Below are 15,825 nucleotides of genomic sequence, written 5' to 3'. Positions count from 1 at the left end.
TGCTTGTGCTTTGTCAAAATAATTTTTGATTTGTACCAAAAGGAAAATTTCAAGGAATAGAGAATTAAGAAAGTTCACATATATACAAGTGATTTTTTATTTTTCTTGAAATAGTAACTATGATCAATATATTATTATTTTTCTTGAAATAGTAACTATGATCAATATATTAGACGATAATTGTGATTTAATGAAAATTGAATATTGCCAAAATTAAGAATTGTTGAATAGATTGATGATGTAATAATAAATGTACTTTTTTAAAGACCCAAATATAGAATTTTCTTAAAAAATATGTTTGCATTAGAATCCGATGCCTAGGAACAATTTACCCTTGTAAAACGAAACATCAAAACACAATTCATAATCTCATTTTTGCTTTAGTTTGGTTGATATTTAAAATTTTATTTTTCTTAATTTCGATTTAAATGTTATGAAGTAAGAGGAAGTATTTGAATAAGAAATTCTTTAATTTATGATTTTTAATATTTAAACGTGATGAAGTAAGAGGAAGTATTTGAATAAGAAATTCTTTAATTTATGATTTTTAATATGTTATTTGAAAAATTACGAGATTTTTTTTAAATCGATTAAAAAATAAATAAATTAAAAAGAAGGAATAATAATTTTACAATTAATTATATATCATAAAAATTAATTTAATAATTTTCCTAGAAGATTTCACCTAATATCTGATCAGTCAGATTCTTGAAACAAGACAAAGAAGCTTCCCTTTCCAATAATAATTATTATTTTTCTTTCTCTTTCCCCAATTGTTGAAAACAAAATGAAAACAATAAAGCCAAATATTTAGCCAAAGTATAATAATAATAATAATAATAATAATAATATATAGTATATATAAATTGTCACTATTTGAGTAATCTTTTTCAAAGGGAACTGTTATATATGTATATACACAAGATACAGAGAGAGAAAGAAAAAGAGGAAGAGAGAGAGAGAGCCACTGTGTGTGCGAAAAATTGGAAGAAAACCCACATCAGATCTACTGATCTCTGTCATCTTAGCACATTCTTGATGATTTTCACAAGCATTTCATGTAAAAACCTCTGAAAATTTCAACAATGGCTCCATTTTAACTCTGTTTCAGCTCACATTTTCATTCACAGTGTTAACTCAGTGCCACGCGTCTCCTTCTCTGTTTTCTTCCTCTAGAATACTTTTTTCAGCTCTACATTGCAAAACTCAATCTGGGTGTTTTTAAATTTGGTAGTTTGATTGGTTTTTCAGCTGTATGGTCATTTTCCGGCAGTGTTCGCCGGAGCTCCGGCGAGAATTTGAGGTGGGGTTTTGGGGAAATGTGTTAATTGAGGGTTAAAAGTGGAAAAAAATGTTCAAGTCTTCGAGATGGAGGAGCGAGAAGAACAAGATCAAAGCTGTATTCAAGTTGCAATTTCATGCAACTCAGGTATTGTTATGTTTTTGGGAGCTAAATTTAGTTAAAGATTCGATTTTTATGTACTCCCTTTTCGTGAAAATTAGTGTTGAATGCATTGGAAATGACAATGTGAAATTTAGTGTTAGTTGCACCTTTTTTCTTGATTCATGAATGATACAATCTTATTTGTTTCTGTATGGTTGATTTTGTTAAAATGAAGTATTAGTACTTACATTGTGAAGATCTTTGATTTAGACATCATATAATTTTGCATTTTCTTGTCAATGGAGCTGTTTTCTGCTTCCATTTTCCTATTCTAAGTTGTTTTTTGAATGGATTTGAATGTTGAGGTTTGGGGGGTGTTGGGGTGGGGTGGGGGTGTAAATTGGGTGGTTGAAGGATTGACTGTTAGGCATTGAAGTGTAATGGGGGATGTTTGTTAGGTGTCACAGGTAAAAGGAGATGCATTAATGGTATCTGTGGTCCCTGCTGATGTTGGAAAGCCAACGGTAAGATCAGAGAAGGCCACGGTTCGTGATGGGAGCTGCTATTGGGAAAATGGAGTTCTCGAAACTGTGAAATTTGTTCGAGAGCCAAAGACAGGGAAGATTCATGAGAGGATCTATAACTTTGTTGTGGGAACTGTAAGCAACATTTCTAGTTTATGGTTTTGTTATGAGCTACGCTGTGTGATAATTAAGCGAGTTATATGAGTTCTTTGGATGTATACTGTGTAGGGTTCTTCAAAAACTGGATTAGTTGGTGAAGCTTCGATTGATTTTTCGAGTTATGCAGATGCAACTAAGGTGTCCTTAGTGTCTCTGCCTCTCAAAAATTCAAAATCTGAAGCTGTATTGCATGTAAGTCTTTTAACCCTTTCTTGAAGAATGTTTTAGGAATGGTATTTTGTAAATTCTTTTCGATGGTAAAACTGGTTTCCGACTGTTATTCTTAAATTATAGGTTTCAATACAAAGGATTCAAGATTCTGCTGATCAAAGGTGCTATCTGATTTCCAGAAGAGTTTCATGATTTTCGTGTGTGTGTTTAGTTCTTGATTGCAAGTTGAATCTAATGACTAAACAAAAGTTTCCATTTTTGTGGTGTTAAATACAGTGTTGTTGAAGAAACCGAAAATGCAAAAGTTAATTCTCTGGATAGAAGCTTGAGGTCACAATTAAGCAATAGTGATTTCGAAGCAATAGTTGAAGACAAATCTATTGAGGTAAATACATAAAGACCTTAAAGATCTGTCTCTGATTTGGTCATATTTTGGAAGCATTTTGACTCTGTCCTTGACCGATAAATTTTGGGATCAGCTTCTCAAAGCTTGCTATTGCACTTGGTTCTCGTGTGTGTGCGTGCACGCACACACAAACAGACACACACAAAAGAAATCGTGTATATGCTGCATATTCAATCATTCAATCAACTGTGCTTGTTCTTGGTTTTCCGATTCTTCACTGATAAGATTATGTCATTACTTGATCCTTTGTATGACAGGATGATCTGGCCAAGAAACCTGCATCTCAAAATGCTGGAAAGAAAGATAACTGCCGGACATCAAGCGAATCTGATATTACTTTGTCCAGCTCCGGGAGCAGCTCAGGGCTTGATATACCTTGTGAAGTTTCATTGAAGAACAACACGGGCCATCACGAGCAGATAAACTTCCCGTCCTCTCTGAATCATGCATTGGTTCCCTTCAAGCAAAATAGCAATGTCTCAACAACAGTTCATGAAGAAAGTCCGGATGTACAATGGGAATGGATGGGAGGTTCTGCTTTTGAAGCAAGTACAGATGCTTCTGCAGGCACTCCGAAAGAAGCCCTTCTTCTAACATTAACATCACAAGAGGACTCAGATGTTGTTGAAAAGCTCAAAACAGATCTCATCGCTATGGCTAGGCAGGCAGACATGACAGATTTGGAACTACAGACTCTTCGGAAACAGATAGTCAGGGAGAGCAAAAGGGGAATGGACCTATCAAAAGAGGTAGCTAGCTTGAAAGAGGAACGAGATGCTCTCAAGGAAGAATGCGATAAATATAAAGCCTCGCAGAGACGGATGGATGATACAAGGTCCAAAGACAAGCTGATTTACGACAATGGAGATATTCAAGCTCTTGTAGATGAGCTTAGGCAAGAGTTGAATTATCAGAAGGACCTTAATGCCAATCTTCAGATACAACTTCAGAAGACACAAGAATCAAATTCTGAACTAATTCTTGCTGTCCGTGATCTAGATGAGATGTTGGAACAGAAAAACCAAGAAATTACTAGCCTGCCGAACAAATCAACGACCTCTGATGATGCTGAAAAGTTTCCAGATGTTATCTCCAACTCCAAAAATGAAATGTCCGATGAAGATGACGAAGAGCAAAAAGCACTTGAGCAGCTTGTGAGAGAGCATACTGATGCCAAGGACACACATGTGCTAGAACAAAAAATCATGGACCTACATGGAGAAATTGAGATCTGCAGAAGAGATCGAGATGAGTTAGAGATGCAGATGGAGCAACTTGCGCTTGACTACGAGATACTGAAGCAAGAAAACCATGACATGTCGTACAAACTGGAGCAAAGTGAGCTACAGGAACAACTGAAGATGCAGTATGAATGTTCTTCTTCATATGCCACTGTAGGTCAACTGGAAGCCCAGATTGACAGCTTGGAGAATGAGCTGAAGAAGCAATCTGAAGAACTCTCCGACTCGTTAGTCACCATTAGTGAACTTGAAGTTCAAGTGAGAAACTTGGAGGAGGAACTGGAAAAGCAAGCCCAAGAATTTGAAGCTGATCTAAGTCTGCTGACTCGTGATAAAGTTGAACAGGAGCAGAGAGCAATACGAGCTGAAGAAGCCCTGAGGAAGACAAGATGGCAAAATGCTAGCACAGCAGAGCGGCTCCAGGAGGAATTTAAACGGCTCACTGTCCAAATGGCATCAACTTTTGAGGCTAATGAAAAATTGGCTAGCAAAGCAATGAATGAAGCTAACGAATTCCGCTTAAAGAAAATGCATCTTGAAAATATGCTCCGGAAATCATCTGAGGAGCTTCAGTCAACCAAAGACCATCATGAAGTAAGGGTTTTTGAGCTTTCCAGTCAGGTGAGTAAAATGTCAGGTCAAATAGAAAAGTTGCAGACAGAAGTTGAAGAAAAATCTATGCAAATACAGAGACAAGAAGAGCTTGCCAAAGAAAATCACCTGTACTTGTCACAGAAAATTATAATCCTCGAAGCCGAGATTGAAAATCTTCTAACAGACAAGAAAATATCTTCTGATCATGAAGAACAGAAGAACAGCCTGATGGCAGAGTTAGATAAAATGAGGACATCAATTAAAGACATGGAATTGCTTGTAGAACAAGGCCACAATGAAAGAAGTGAACTGGAGACTAAGCTTGCATCAGTGAGAAAAGATGCCGATGAGTCTCTTAAGGAATTAAACAATATGAAGTCTCTTAAGGATGAGAAGGAGGCATTAGCTCGGAAACTGCAATCTGAAGTAGATAACCTTAAAACTAGGTGCAATGAAATGAAAAGGATGTTGTTTGAGGACGAGGTGGAGAAAGAAAAATTAAAAAAGCAGGTATCTCAATTGAAAGGTGATTTAAAGAAGAAAGAGGATGCATTGAATGGTTTAGATAAGAAGCTCAAGGATGCAAATAGTCGAGTAATAGCTAGTAATGGAATGAAAACAATATCAAAGAACAACAAACCCATGCCCGCATCCGCAGGCTCAAGAGAAGTTGCAAGTCTTAAAGAGAAGATAAAGTTGCTTGAGGTACACATTTACTAGCATTTACTCTAGCAGAATGTATCTCTAACTTCAGTAGGGGTTGCTATCTTCATCTTCTATTACATATTTTGTTCTTTTTATTATATACAAAGATTGTCTTTATGATATCACTGGGAAATAAACTGTGTATTTTTAACAAACTTATTGTGTTCCTTCGCGCTCGAAACCTTGCATGAATTATTTTTTGAAATAGTAATAGTTAATTTTGTATAAATTTTTAATGATCAACAGGGTCAAATCAAGCGGAAGGAAAGTGCACTGGAGAGCTCAACTAATTCATTTTTGGAGAAGGAGAGAGATCTTCAAGACAGAATAGAGGAGTTAGATCAAAGATTAGAAGAACTCAGTCAGAATGCTGAAAGGCTCTCTGAACAAGAGTCCCGAAAGGTCAGCTTCACGCCATCTAACTCGTTACTTAAGTTACTTTAGTAAATGTCAGCAGCAAGAGAGTTTATTCTTCTCTTGAGAACTTATATATTGGTGCACAAGGAAAATACATTGAGCACACAAGTATTTTTGTATGGTTATAGCTCAAGTACAGAGCAAAATTAACTCATTCAAGTTTGAATGGACAATCATAAGATTTTAGCACATATTGAACTTTATGAAATAGCATTGAAAGTTTTTGGTTTATATATGATACAGGTAGTTGCAGAAGCTCTTAGTCCAGAAGAAGATGAAAGTCCCAATCAAATGTTGACAAGGAAGAGGTACAAGTTCTGATAATCTTAGTTGATCTTTTGGCATAATGCATAAAACACAGTCAAACTTCACCTCAGCTAGCAGGTGAACACTTCAACTTGGAGAGTTCACATCTAGACCACTCAAGTAAACACCTCAACTCATCCCCACTGTCTCGTGGACATCCTACGCTGATGTGGCACATAAATTTTGGAGCTGTCTAGATGATCATTTTGTAAGTTGGAGTATTCCAACTGACACAGTGGAGACGAGTGATATGTCTAGATTTGCATACTCAAATTTGGAGTGCTTACTTATCAGCGAAGGCCAAGTTTGAGTGTCTTATGTATTATGCATTTGATCTTCCTACAGTTCTCTTTCAAATCCTGCTTACTTACCAGAAAAATGAATGTCCTATCTTTATCGTTTTTCTTATTGGAATACATTTGTACTTGCAGCATGGAATCCTCAGCATCTAATACAAGACATCTCGAGGAATTGTCCAGCGAAGTTGAACAATTGAAGAAAAAGAACAATGTAATGGAAGATGAACTGATGGAAATGCAAGAGAGATATTCAGAATTAAGCCTCAAGTTTGCCGAGGTAGAAGGAGAAAGACAGCAGCTAGTAATGAAATTGCGCAACGCGAAAAAGAATCCATAAGACATCTCCAGCCTCCAGGGAGGTAATGAAATCAGGTTCTTTTTCTGCCAGAATATTAAATGTGAATTGTATCAACCAAAAAAAATTAAAAAAAAATAAATGTATATTGGTGAGGGATTTTTTCCTTTTTTCTCATTTTTTTTTAAATATTTTGTTTCTAGCATATAGTGCTTGACTTTAGCCCTAGATATTATACAAGAATGTAAATTAGTTTACAACATGTAGGTTAATATGTCTCACTTACAAGTTGTGTAAGAGTATTTTCACTTGTTTATGTGAGTATTTGACTGGTAATGTCTTCTGTTTATCAAGAGTTCTTTTCTTTTTTCAGTTTCATATTTCATGGACAGTTTCATTATTTGATAAGTTTAGAAGAAAATTTGTACTGGCTTTTTGATCATTAAGAAGTTTATTGCGTAGACAGTCTACCCTAATATGAACATTAGTGGCTTCTTCAACGGAGTGAATCCGTGACCTATAGGTAACACAGAGACAACTTAACTTACCAGAATAATGCAAATACAATAATGTTAGATGCTGCTTAAGCTAACACAAGTAAAGTTATCTAATGCTTGTGCTGGTAGTAGGTAACAGTCTAGCAAGTATTTGATGAAATAGTGGAGATACACATAAATTGGTCTGAACAAGAGTCATTAAAAGTGATATAAACAACTCATTCTTCTAGGTACAAACTATAATTAACTTCATTAATTATGAAATGGTTAGGTAGTCTATCACATCAGAGTTGTACACATCAACTTTAATCACAAGATTTACATCTAAACAACTCATTCCTCAAGGTACAAACTATATTAACTTCTCTTTTCCCTGTTTCCAAGAACAAAGGGAAGATAGTGATTACAATTATTATTATTACATTTGAAAAAGGTAACTAGGAAGAAACTTATATTATAGTACTACTAATTAACAAGTACTAATCAAATTTTGTGATGGATTAGACCACAAACAGTGACAAGAGCCATAATTAATGATTGATCAACATGAGGTTCCACCATCAATGTTAATACATCATCTCCCAATAATACTCCTGAATTTGCTTGTTTTTGTTTTACCTGAAAATAAACATAAATTCACTAACACTATTAGTACTCATATACAAATGTTATTTGTTTTGTTTCGAGATTACAAACAATTACATATATAGTTATCTTTTAGGTGATCTGACAGATTATTTACCTCTGCGACAAGTCGGCCATGTTGGTTCACAATCTTGATAGATTTTGTGGCAAGAATAATGTTATAACAACTTGCTTCAGAATTACATCTCAATATAACACTATAATAGTTCACATTTTCTCCTCTTAGAGCATTATGGATTTTCTTCACTTGAAACCATGGCATTTCTTTACTAGTAACTCCATCATAACTCCATTTATAGCCATCCCAATGTCCAAATACCGGAACTTTCTGCGGAAAAATAAATACATCAGTATCGTTGAAAATATAATCAAGTAAATAAACAGGTGAAAGGTACTTAGTACTTACCCTATTTCGAATCGAGAAAAGAACTTTGCCATTGCGATCCATAAGATGAACTTCTTTGCTACGTTTAATATTGTAATTGTCAATTCTATAAACAATTTGTCCATTTGAGTTATAAACAGTACATCCATTTCCATGGTACACTAGAGATTTCATCCACAAAGTGAATGTTTCTCTTCTTGGACTCACATAAAAGTTAGATGAAATAATAGAAGAAAAAGATGATGAAGAAGTTGTACTTAGATAATTTGACTTGTTTGGGTGAACTTTAGCCATTGAAATATTAATATGCTTAATTTAGAGGAGTTGGAAATATTTTGAGATGAAAGACGACACTAGAGCACAATATATATATATAAACGCTTGTGGAGGTAGGTTGTGGCTTATAAATAAGAAAGATAAAAGGCGTTAGCGGACCAACTTATAGGAACTAAAGAAAAATGTAGAAGAAAGGAATCAACAAAGGGAATATGTACTACTAAAGTTCTCCACTTTCTTAGTCACTTCCTTCTGGCTTGTGTTTACAAACATAAGTCGATCAGTAGGGTTGCTTAGATGATAAATATCCTTCGTTTTCAGTCAGAAAATCGTGTGTTCGACTTTTGTCAATATATATATATATTTCAAAATGTATTCATCAAGAACGTCTTGGTTATTTTTAATGATGTTCTAAAAGCAATGTACGTTTATAATTGACCGCTAAACCACACGTCTGTCATCCCAAATTTTCATATTCCTTATTAGAGAACTCTAGAAAGAAGGGAATATATGCAAAAGTCAATTTGTGAAACAGCTAGGTATATATTATTATTTATTTATGAGAATTGACGATTGACACTTATAATAGCATATAGTATACATTTGTGTTGGTGCTATTTGTTGTGTTGCACTTAATTTTCTGTGGTAGTTTTCTTTTGTGCTAACTAACTTAAATTACTAACCGCTAAAAAATTAAAATTATTTATTTTAGATGCTTATACTTTTTTCAAAGTGTTGGAAATTCTTAGCATCTTATCATCTTCGATAAGGACAAATCAAAGAGAAGAATTACGTTAGTGTATCATTTTCGCGCTTTCCTTAGATATTTTGATAGGTTAGATTAAATCGATCTAGCATTTTGACGAGATTTAAAATGATTAACCGGGCTTTGGTGGATCGGCCCATCATTTTATTTTTTTAATCTGAACATAAATATTTATAACGTAATATTAAATATTATATACTATTTAATCAAGTACTCCAATTTTTTTTATAAATAAAAAGAGGGAAGAGGGTTTCCTAATTTTTAAAGGATTGAGAAATATTAGGCTGACACGTAGTCCAAATGATATATATTAATAAAAAAAATTTAAAAATTGATAAAAGTGTGGAAGGTGTATAAATATTGGGAGTATTTGATTTAATTGACCCTTTCTCCTTAATTATTTGTTTAGTTTAGTAGTAGAATCAATGTGCCAAAATCACAATATAAAAAATTAAGGAAATATATGGAAGACTTAAAAGAAGTCAAAATATTCTAATTCATTCATAATTGCTAGATATGTTATTATTGTACCAAACAAATCATTTTTTTTATTAGTATAATTTTTTGTTAATACAATTATTCGATGCCAAATGCGTAATTTCGAACATTTCTTTTTACGTGAAGTTTAGATCATATATAACTTAATTTTGAATAATTTTCAATTTTTCCTAATGTTTTTAATAACACTCGAAACTCACATTTTCTAATATATATTTAAAATAAAGACCCATTATTTTATATAATGGTGATTTTACGGAGAACTACAACTACGACATTCACTATATCAGTAATAATCTTTAGAGGTAATACTTAAATATTGTTATTGAATATATATTTTAAGCGGCAATTAACACTTTTTGTATAGATAACTATGATAAAAATGTTAGTATTCTTTACAAATGTGATTTATTATTGCCACTAATTTTTTTTTTATAGTGATTATGTTAGTTAGTTGCACGTTCAAACGAAACTTATGCTTAATGAAGCTAGCAGATATTCACTGAAATAGTTTGAGATACATAAAATCAATCAAAATATTGTCGTAAGTTAAAAAAAAAAACACCTTCACTGTTCTAATTTATGTTGTATCATTCAATTTTTGAGATTTAAACGAGTTAGAATTTACTACTATTTATTTAATTCTTTTTAATTTAAATAACTAATATCGTCAATTATAATATTTTTTATATAATATTAAAATACATACATCTTATTTTAACGAACTTAAAATTCTATGTTTGAATTAATGGTGAAGTAAAAAAAATTAAACGATACCATGTAAAAAAAAAGTAAAATTAGTGCAATTCACATACCGATGAAGAGCATCAAGTCTAATTCCATCTTATAAACTGGTGGGATATGAATAATTATTCCATTATCTTTACTTTATTGTGTTTTCTTTTATCTTTTAAGCATTTAAATATTATTTCATAAAAGATAATTAGAAATACTTTTGCTAAATAAAAAGAATAAGTATATTAAATTATTCATACAGTTTATTTGACTAAATCAATTTGTTCCAAAAAAGTGTACATACTATTGCTTTTTTACATTTATAGGTGCACATGAAATCGAAGAGAATTAATATATACTAATTATAGATGTCTATGAATAGAGATTTTGACAACTAGTTAACTACTTTATGTTATCGAAAAAATATCACATAAAGGGTTTAGACTATGATATAAATGATTGTATAACGCGAAAATTAACATTTTTGTCTATGATGTAGAATTTGCGCACATGTTGAAAGAATATAAGTAACGATAATTGAAATGTTTAGAAAAATATGTAGATATACTATAGTAGATAAGATTAGGAATAAAGATATTTGAGACAAGATGTGTATGGCCTCAGTGATGAATAAGATAAGTGAAACGAGATTGAGATGGATCGGACATGTGATGATGAGGAGATGACCCAGTGAGGAGTTGTGATTGGTTGCTTTTGGTGGGTCTGAGAAAAGAGGTAGACATAGGCCGAAGAAGTATTAGGAAAAAGTGAATAGACATGACTTAAATATCTGCAACTTACCGAGAAGATGAAGACATGACTCAAGATTGGAGGATGTGGAGGTTAGGAATTAATTAACTAGAAGATTAGTAGATAGTCGCGGTGTCTAGTTTCCTGGTACTAAAGTTTTTTTTCTCCTACATTTTAATGTTTTATTATTACATGTTATTTTCTTTGCTTAGATTATCTATTATTTGTTGGTGTTACTTGGTATTCTTTCTATTTTTTTAAAGTTATATTTTCTTTATTATATCTGAGAGTTGTCATGTATAAATTATCTCTCTATCTTCATTCTAGTAGCGATTAAGCTTTCTTTGAATAGAGCTATTATATGATATTTGTGTTAATGAAATAATTGAAATACGTACAAACTAGTCTATTTTATTAGATCGTATACATTAGTACTCAAACCTCAAGGTAGTACAAACAATAATAAACTTCTATTTTCCCTATTTTCAAGAACAAAGGGTAGATAGAGATTACAATTATTTATTCCAAATAGAAAAAGGTACTAATTACTATTAATTAATACCACTAATTATCAAATTCTATGATGGATTAAACCACAAACAGTTACAAGAGCCATAACTAATGATTGATCCACATGAGGTTCCACCACCAATGTTAACACATCATCTCCAAATAATACTCCTGAACTTGCTTGTTTTTGTTTTACCTAAAAATAAACACAAAGTTAGTGAACTTTTTAAACTTAATATACATGATTATATTAGTTGATACTAATCCATTCAATTACGAATTTAACTACATATAGTTATCTTTTAGCTGATCTGACAGATTAATTACCTCTGCGACAAGTCCACCATGTTGATCCACAATCTTGATAGATTTTGTGGTAAGGATAATAATGTTATAACATCTTGCTTCAGAATTACATCCCAATATAACATTATAATAGTTCACATTATCTCCTCTAAGAACATTATGAATTTTCTTCACTTGAAACCATGGCATTTCTTTACTAGTAACTCCATCATAACTCCATTTATAGCCATCCCAATGTCCAAATACCGGAACTTTCTGCGGAAAAATAATAATAATAATACATCAGTATCGTTGAAAATATAATTAAGTAAATAAACAGGTGAATGGTACTTAGTACTTACCCTATTTCGAATCGAGAAGAGAACTTTGCCATTGCAATCCATAAGATGAACTTCCTTGCTCCGTTTAATATTGTAATTGTCAATTCTATAAACAATTTGTCCATTTGAGTTATAAACAGTACATCCATTTCCATGGTACACTAGAGATTTCATCCACAAAGTGAATGTTTCTCTTCTTGGACTTACATAATTAAAAATATTAATTGTTCTTAGGTTTGAGTAAACTCTAGACATATTTGAAATAATAGCTAGGTTAAATTAGAAAATATGAATTGGAAATATTTTGTGTTGAAGAAGATTTTCATAGAAAGGGGTATATATACACACACTTACAAAAGAAAAGAAAAAAGGGGGAATATAATCATGCATGCATAATATAATATGTACTATATATTAAAGTTTTCCTCTTTCTTGGTTATTTCCTTCTAGAGAATGGCAATAGACACGTGTAATATATTAACTTACACTTTTAAATTATTTTTATAGTGGTCCATGTAAGTTTATACAAATCTCAATTATATTACGTTGATATATTCAAGAAGACTTAAATTCATAATCTCTAAAGTTATTACAATAAAACATGTTAATTTTTTGATGGAATAACTAGTCGAAAATCGAAAATCAATCGATAATATTTAACAATGGCGCTCTGATAAAAATATACGGGAAAAATTGACCACTAAAACATATCTTTTCGTTTAAATTCCTTATATATATATATTTTTAAAAAATAAATAAATAAATAACAAAAGTCAATTTTTGAAAGAGCAAAATATTCATGGAATTTGACGGTTGACACTTTCACTACAGTAGTGTTATTGCTATAAGTTTATGGATAGTTGTTCCTTTTTCAGCATCTTCTAGATGTAGATACATAATATTAATTTTAGATTGCGATGCCTCGAAGGGCAAGTTATAAAGAACTGTGAACATGGATCGACTTGATTCTGCTTTTTCAAATTTAATTTGAAAATGATATAATATAAGATTGAATTGATCCATTATTTTGAGGGCACTTCCACACATAAATATGTTTTGAGTCTACGTATTTTTAGAGATTTCATTTTCATATATCAAGATGTAAATTATTTGATTTATTTGAAATGATATCAAAATTTTGGGGTTAGTATGTGTACATTCTGTTACGAGTTAATTACATTAAATTTATATTTTTTTCTAAACTATAAAAATTTCTTAAGTTTAGTAAAATCCGAATATATTCCAAAACGTTTTGATACATCATGTCCGATTTCATCGCTAAATGGTCTGATATATTGTGTTTCAACCTCGGATACATCACTCAACGTCTTGATACATTACCTATATTACGTAAAGTATATGGACCTGAGAATATGAGTGAGTAAGAATTTTTGAAATTTTTTGGAAAATTTAAAAAATATAATAGTATGAATGGTATATTTAGATAATTTTTCCACTAATACATCCTATGCTTTGAGAAAGAAAAAGTTTTTTTTTCTTCAATACGTTTTGACGAAGTCAATAAAAGAGTATTAACTATTAAGGATATTTATATTGCAGATGTAGGAATATTTGATTTAATTGACACCCTTAGCTTTCTCCTATATTATTTGTGATTAGTTTATTAGTTGTAGAATCAATGTGCCAAAATCCTAATTTAAAACAAATTAATGAATAATATGGAAGACTTAAAAAGATGCTAATTCCTTTTATAATTGCTAGATATGTTATAATTCTACAAACAAAAAATATTAGATAATTTTTTTAATAAGTGTAGTTAACTTTTGTGGATAGAATTATTTGATATCGAGTGAATTTTTGCACATATAACCATTTAATTTAAGAAAATTTTCAATTTTCATCCGTTCGATCTAATGTTTTCTATCATTTTCAACAATTTAATTTTCATCCGTCGATCCAATGTTTTCTATGATTTTCAACAACATTTCATTTGTTTTAAAATTCACTTTTCATATTTTAAAAATCTAACTTCTACGATATTATACATATGGCGAAATTTCTTGTATATGCAAACAAGAGAAGTTTTTTCACTTAATTTAAACTTATTTTTTTTGTATTAAAACTTCTTTTAAGATTATGACAAGTTAACAACGATGACTTTCATGTTGAAAACGTAAAGTGTCTATGAATGAAAAATATATATAAAAAGGTAGCTATACATAGTAATAAATTGGCACTATACGAATCGGTTGCATGTGCAATTTTTTCATTCATATAGCAGGTATCTAGGTATCTGTTGAAATAGTCGAAAATACATAAAAATTGATCTAAATACTATTTTTTAAATATTTTTTATTTGTTATTATTGTAATTTATATTATTTTATGGAAAAATAATAGAATTTCAATTTTAAGTTCTCTTATTATCATTATCTCCTATTAGTTTTATAATTCTTCAATATTCCTCATTTTTCACGCATCAGAGTAATGTATCAATGCATCAAATTAATGTATCTCGCGCATCAGACTAATGTATCTCGCGCATTAAATTAGTGTATCATGTATAAAATGTACATCAAATTAGTGTATCATGTATAAAATGTAATGTATCTTACTTAACGATTAATGTATCTCGCGCATCAGATTAGTGTATCAACGCTTATATTATTGTATCATTTTGAGGGATTTCTGTAATTATAAACTTATAAAGGACAATTGATAATTTTGCCTTAAAAATATGTGATTCTTATCCTTTTGCCATATTTAATATGTAATTCAATTTTCAAAGCTTATATTTATATTCAAATTCATTGTCAAAATTGCAATATTTCACTTAAAACTTGAACGATATAACATAAATTGAGACAGACACAAGATTAATGTAATTCACACTTGAAAGGTAAACGGAGATGGAAAAGGTACGAATGTCAAAAGAATAAATTGATGAAGAGAATCAAGTCTAATTCCTTCACCTAATAACTGAAAAAATATGAAATTATATTCCAATATTTACTTTACAATGTTCATATTTATTCCTATAATGACATATCATGCATTAAAAATAAAATTAAAAAAAAAAAACCTTGAACCACATGGCTTAAAGTAGAAGGAATAAGTATATTAACACATGTTCATATGACTTAATTTGTCCTAAGATAGTGTATTAGTATTTTACATTTATAGAATATTAATACTGGATATGGATGTCTATGAATATATATACATGGACCAAGTCAATTACTTCATGTTATAATTGATAGTGGCTATGAATAGATACATGGACCAAGTCAGTTTCTTTTAAGTTATAATCGGCTATCGTTAATTCACATCGCGTAATATTCATTTTGTGAGGAATAACTTTATAATAGAATTTAAGAGAAATTTACATAAATCTCGTCAGTTTAGGAGTTAATAATTTTGGTATACTTTAATTTGCAATATTATATATTTTATCAGATTTTAATTTCTTCAGATACGTTCACATATACGTATCTGAGATACATGGAGTGAAATTTAGGTGTAATTTGCTCTAGATACATTGTAATCAACGTAGATTCTCGTCTATCTGGAATACATAGTAAATCTCGTTTGCCTCTCTCCCATCTCGCTCACCACTATCCCATGTATACATGTAATCACTCCAGATACATATATATATATATATATATATATATAT

General features: G+C 31.0%; 3 protein-coding genes across 4 annotated transcripts; 1 reads left to right on the top strand and 2 right to left on the bottom strand.

Moving 5' to 3' along the window:
- Window positions 1–907: 907 nt before the first annotated feature.
- On the top strand, window positions 908–6,873 carry LOC107028515 (cingulin). 2 transcript variants are annotated; one of them, XM_015229604.2, is made up of 9 exons: window positions 908–1,429; window positions 1,852–2,043; window positions 2,137–2,259; window positions 2,362–2,399; window positions 2,515–2,623; window positions 2,902–5,184; window positions 5,431–5,586; window positions 5,845–5,909; window positions 6,339–6,873. In XM_015229604.2, the coding sequence occupies exons 1-9, from the start codon at window positions 1,352–1,354 to the stop codon at window positions 6,541–6,543; spliced, it is 3,249 nt and encodes a 1,082-aa protein (XP_015085090.1). In that variant the 5' UTR covers window positions 908–1,351; the 3' UTR covers window positions 6,544–6,873. The 2 variants fall into 2 exon arrangements, with proteins under 2 accessions (XP_015085090.1, XP_015085089.1); XM_015229603.2 differs by having other exon boundaries at window positions 1,843–2,043.
- A 352-nt stretch (window positions 6,874–7,225) lies between these two features.
- On the bottom strand, window positions 7,226–8,444 carry LOC107028066 (protein LURP-one-related 11-like). The gene is made up of 3 exons (XM_015229123.2): window positions 8,050–8,444; window positions 7,741–7,971; window positions 7,226–7,616 (listed from the first exon to the last, which is right to left on the bottom strand). The coding sequence occupies exons 1-3, from the start codon at window positions 8,320–8,322 to the stop codon at window positions 7,482–7,484; spliced, it is 639 nt and encodes a 212-aa protein (XP_015084609.1). The 5' UTR covers window positions 8,323–8,444; the 3' UTR covers window positions 7,226–7,481.
- Window positions 8,445–11,487: 3,043 nt separating this feature from the next.
- LOC107027885 (protein LURP-one-related 11-like) lies at window positions 11,488–12,464 on the bottom strand. The gene is made up of 3 exons (XM_015228932.2): window positions 12,211–12,464; window positions 11,891–12,124; window positions 11,488–11,759 (listed from the first exon to the last, which is right to left on the bottom strand). Exons 1-3 carry the CDS (start codon window positions 12,442–12,444, stop codon window positions 11,625–11,627), a joined length of 603 nt encoding a protein of 200 aa, XP_015084418.1. The 5' UTR covers window positions 12,445–12,464; the 3' UTR covers window positions 11,488–11,624.
- Between the last annotated feature and the right edge of the window lie 3,361 nt (window positions 12,465–15,825).

Source organism: Solanum pennellii, chromosome 8, assembly GCF_001406875.1.
Source record: "Solanum pennellii chromosome 8, SPENNV200".
Classification (NCBI taxonomy): domain Eukaryota; kingdom Viridiplantae; phylum Streptophyta; class Magnoliopsida; order Solanales; family Solanaceae; genus Solanum; species Solanum pennellii.
Note: the sequence above shows the minus strand (reverse complement) of the source record. Positions and strands in the feature narration are given on the sequence as shown.

Coding starts and splice junctions, on each gene's coding strand:
- LOC107027885 (XM_015228932.2), bottom strand. CDS start 12,444: ATGTCTAGAGTTTACTCAAACCTAAGAACAATTAATATTTTTAATTAT. Junction 12,125..12,210: donor TCTTCTCGATTCGAAATAGG/GTAAGTACTAAG, acceptor ATTTTTCCGCAG/AAAGTTCCGGTATTTGGACA. Junction 11,760..11,890: donor ATGGTGGACTTGTCGCAGAG/GTAATTAATCTG, acceptor GTTTATTTTTAG/GTAAAACAAAAACAAGCAAG.
- LOC107028515 (XM_015229603.2), top strand. CDS start 1,352: ATGTTCAAGTCTTCGAGATGGAGGAGCGAGAAGAACAAGATCAAAGCT. Junction 2,624..2,901: donor TTGAAGACAAATCTATTGAG/GTAAATACATAA, acceptor TTTGTATGACAG/GATGATCTGGCCAAGAAACC. Junction 5,587..5,844: donor CTGAACAAGAGTCCCGAAAG/GTCAGCTTCACG, acceptor TATATGATACAG/GTAGTTGCAGAAGCTCTTAG.
- LOC107028066 (XM_015229123.2), bottom strand. CDS start 8,322: ATGGCTAAAGTTCACCCAAACAAGTCAAATTATCTAAGTACAACTTCT. Junction 7,972..8,049: donor TTTTCTCGATTCGAAATAGG/GTAAGTACTAAG, acceptor ATTTTTCCGCAG/AAAGTTCCGGTATTTGGACA. Junction 7,617..7,740: donor ATGGCCGACTTGTCGCAGAG/GTAAATAATCTG, acceptor GTTTATTTTCAG/GTAAAACAAAAACAAGCAAA.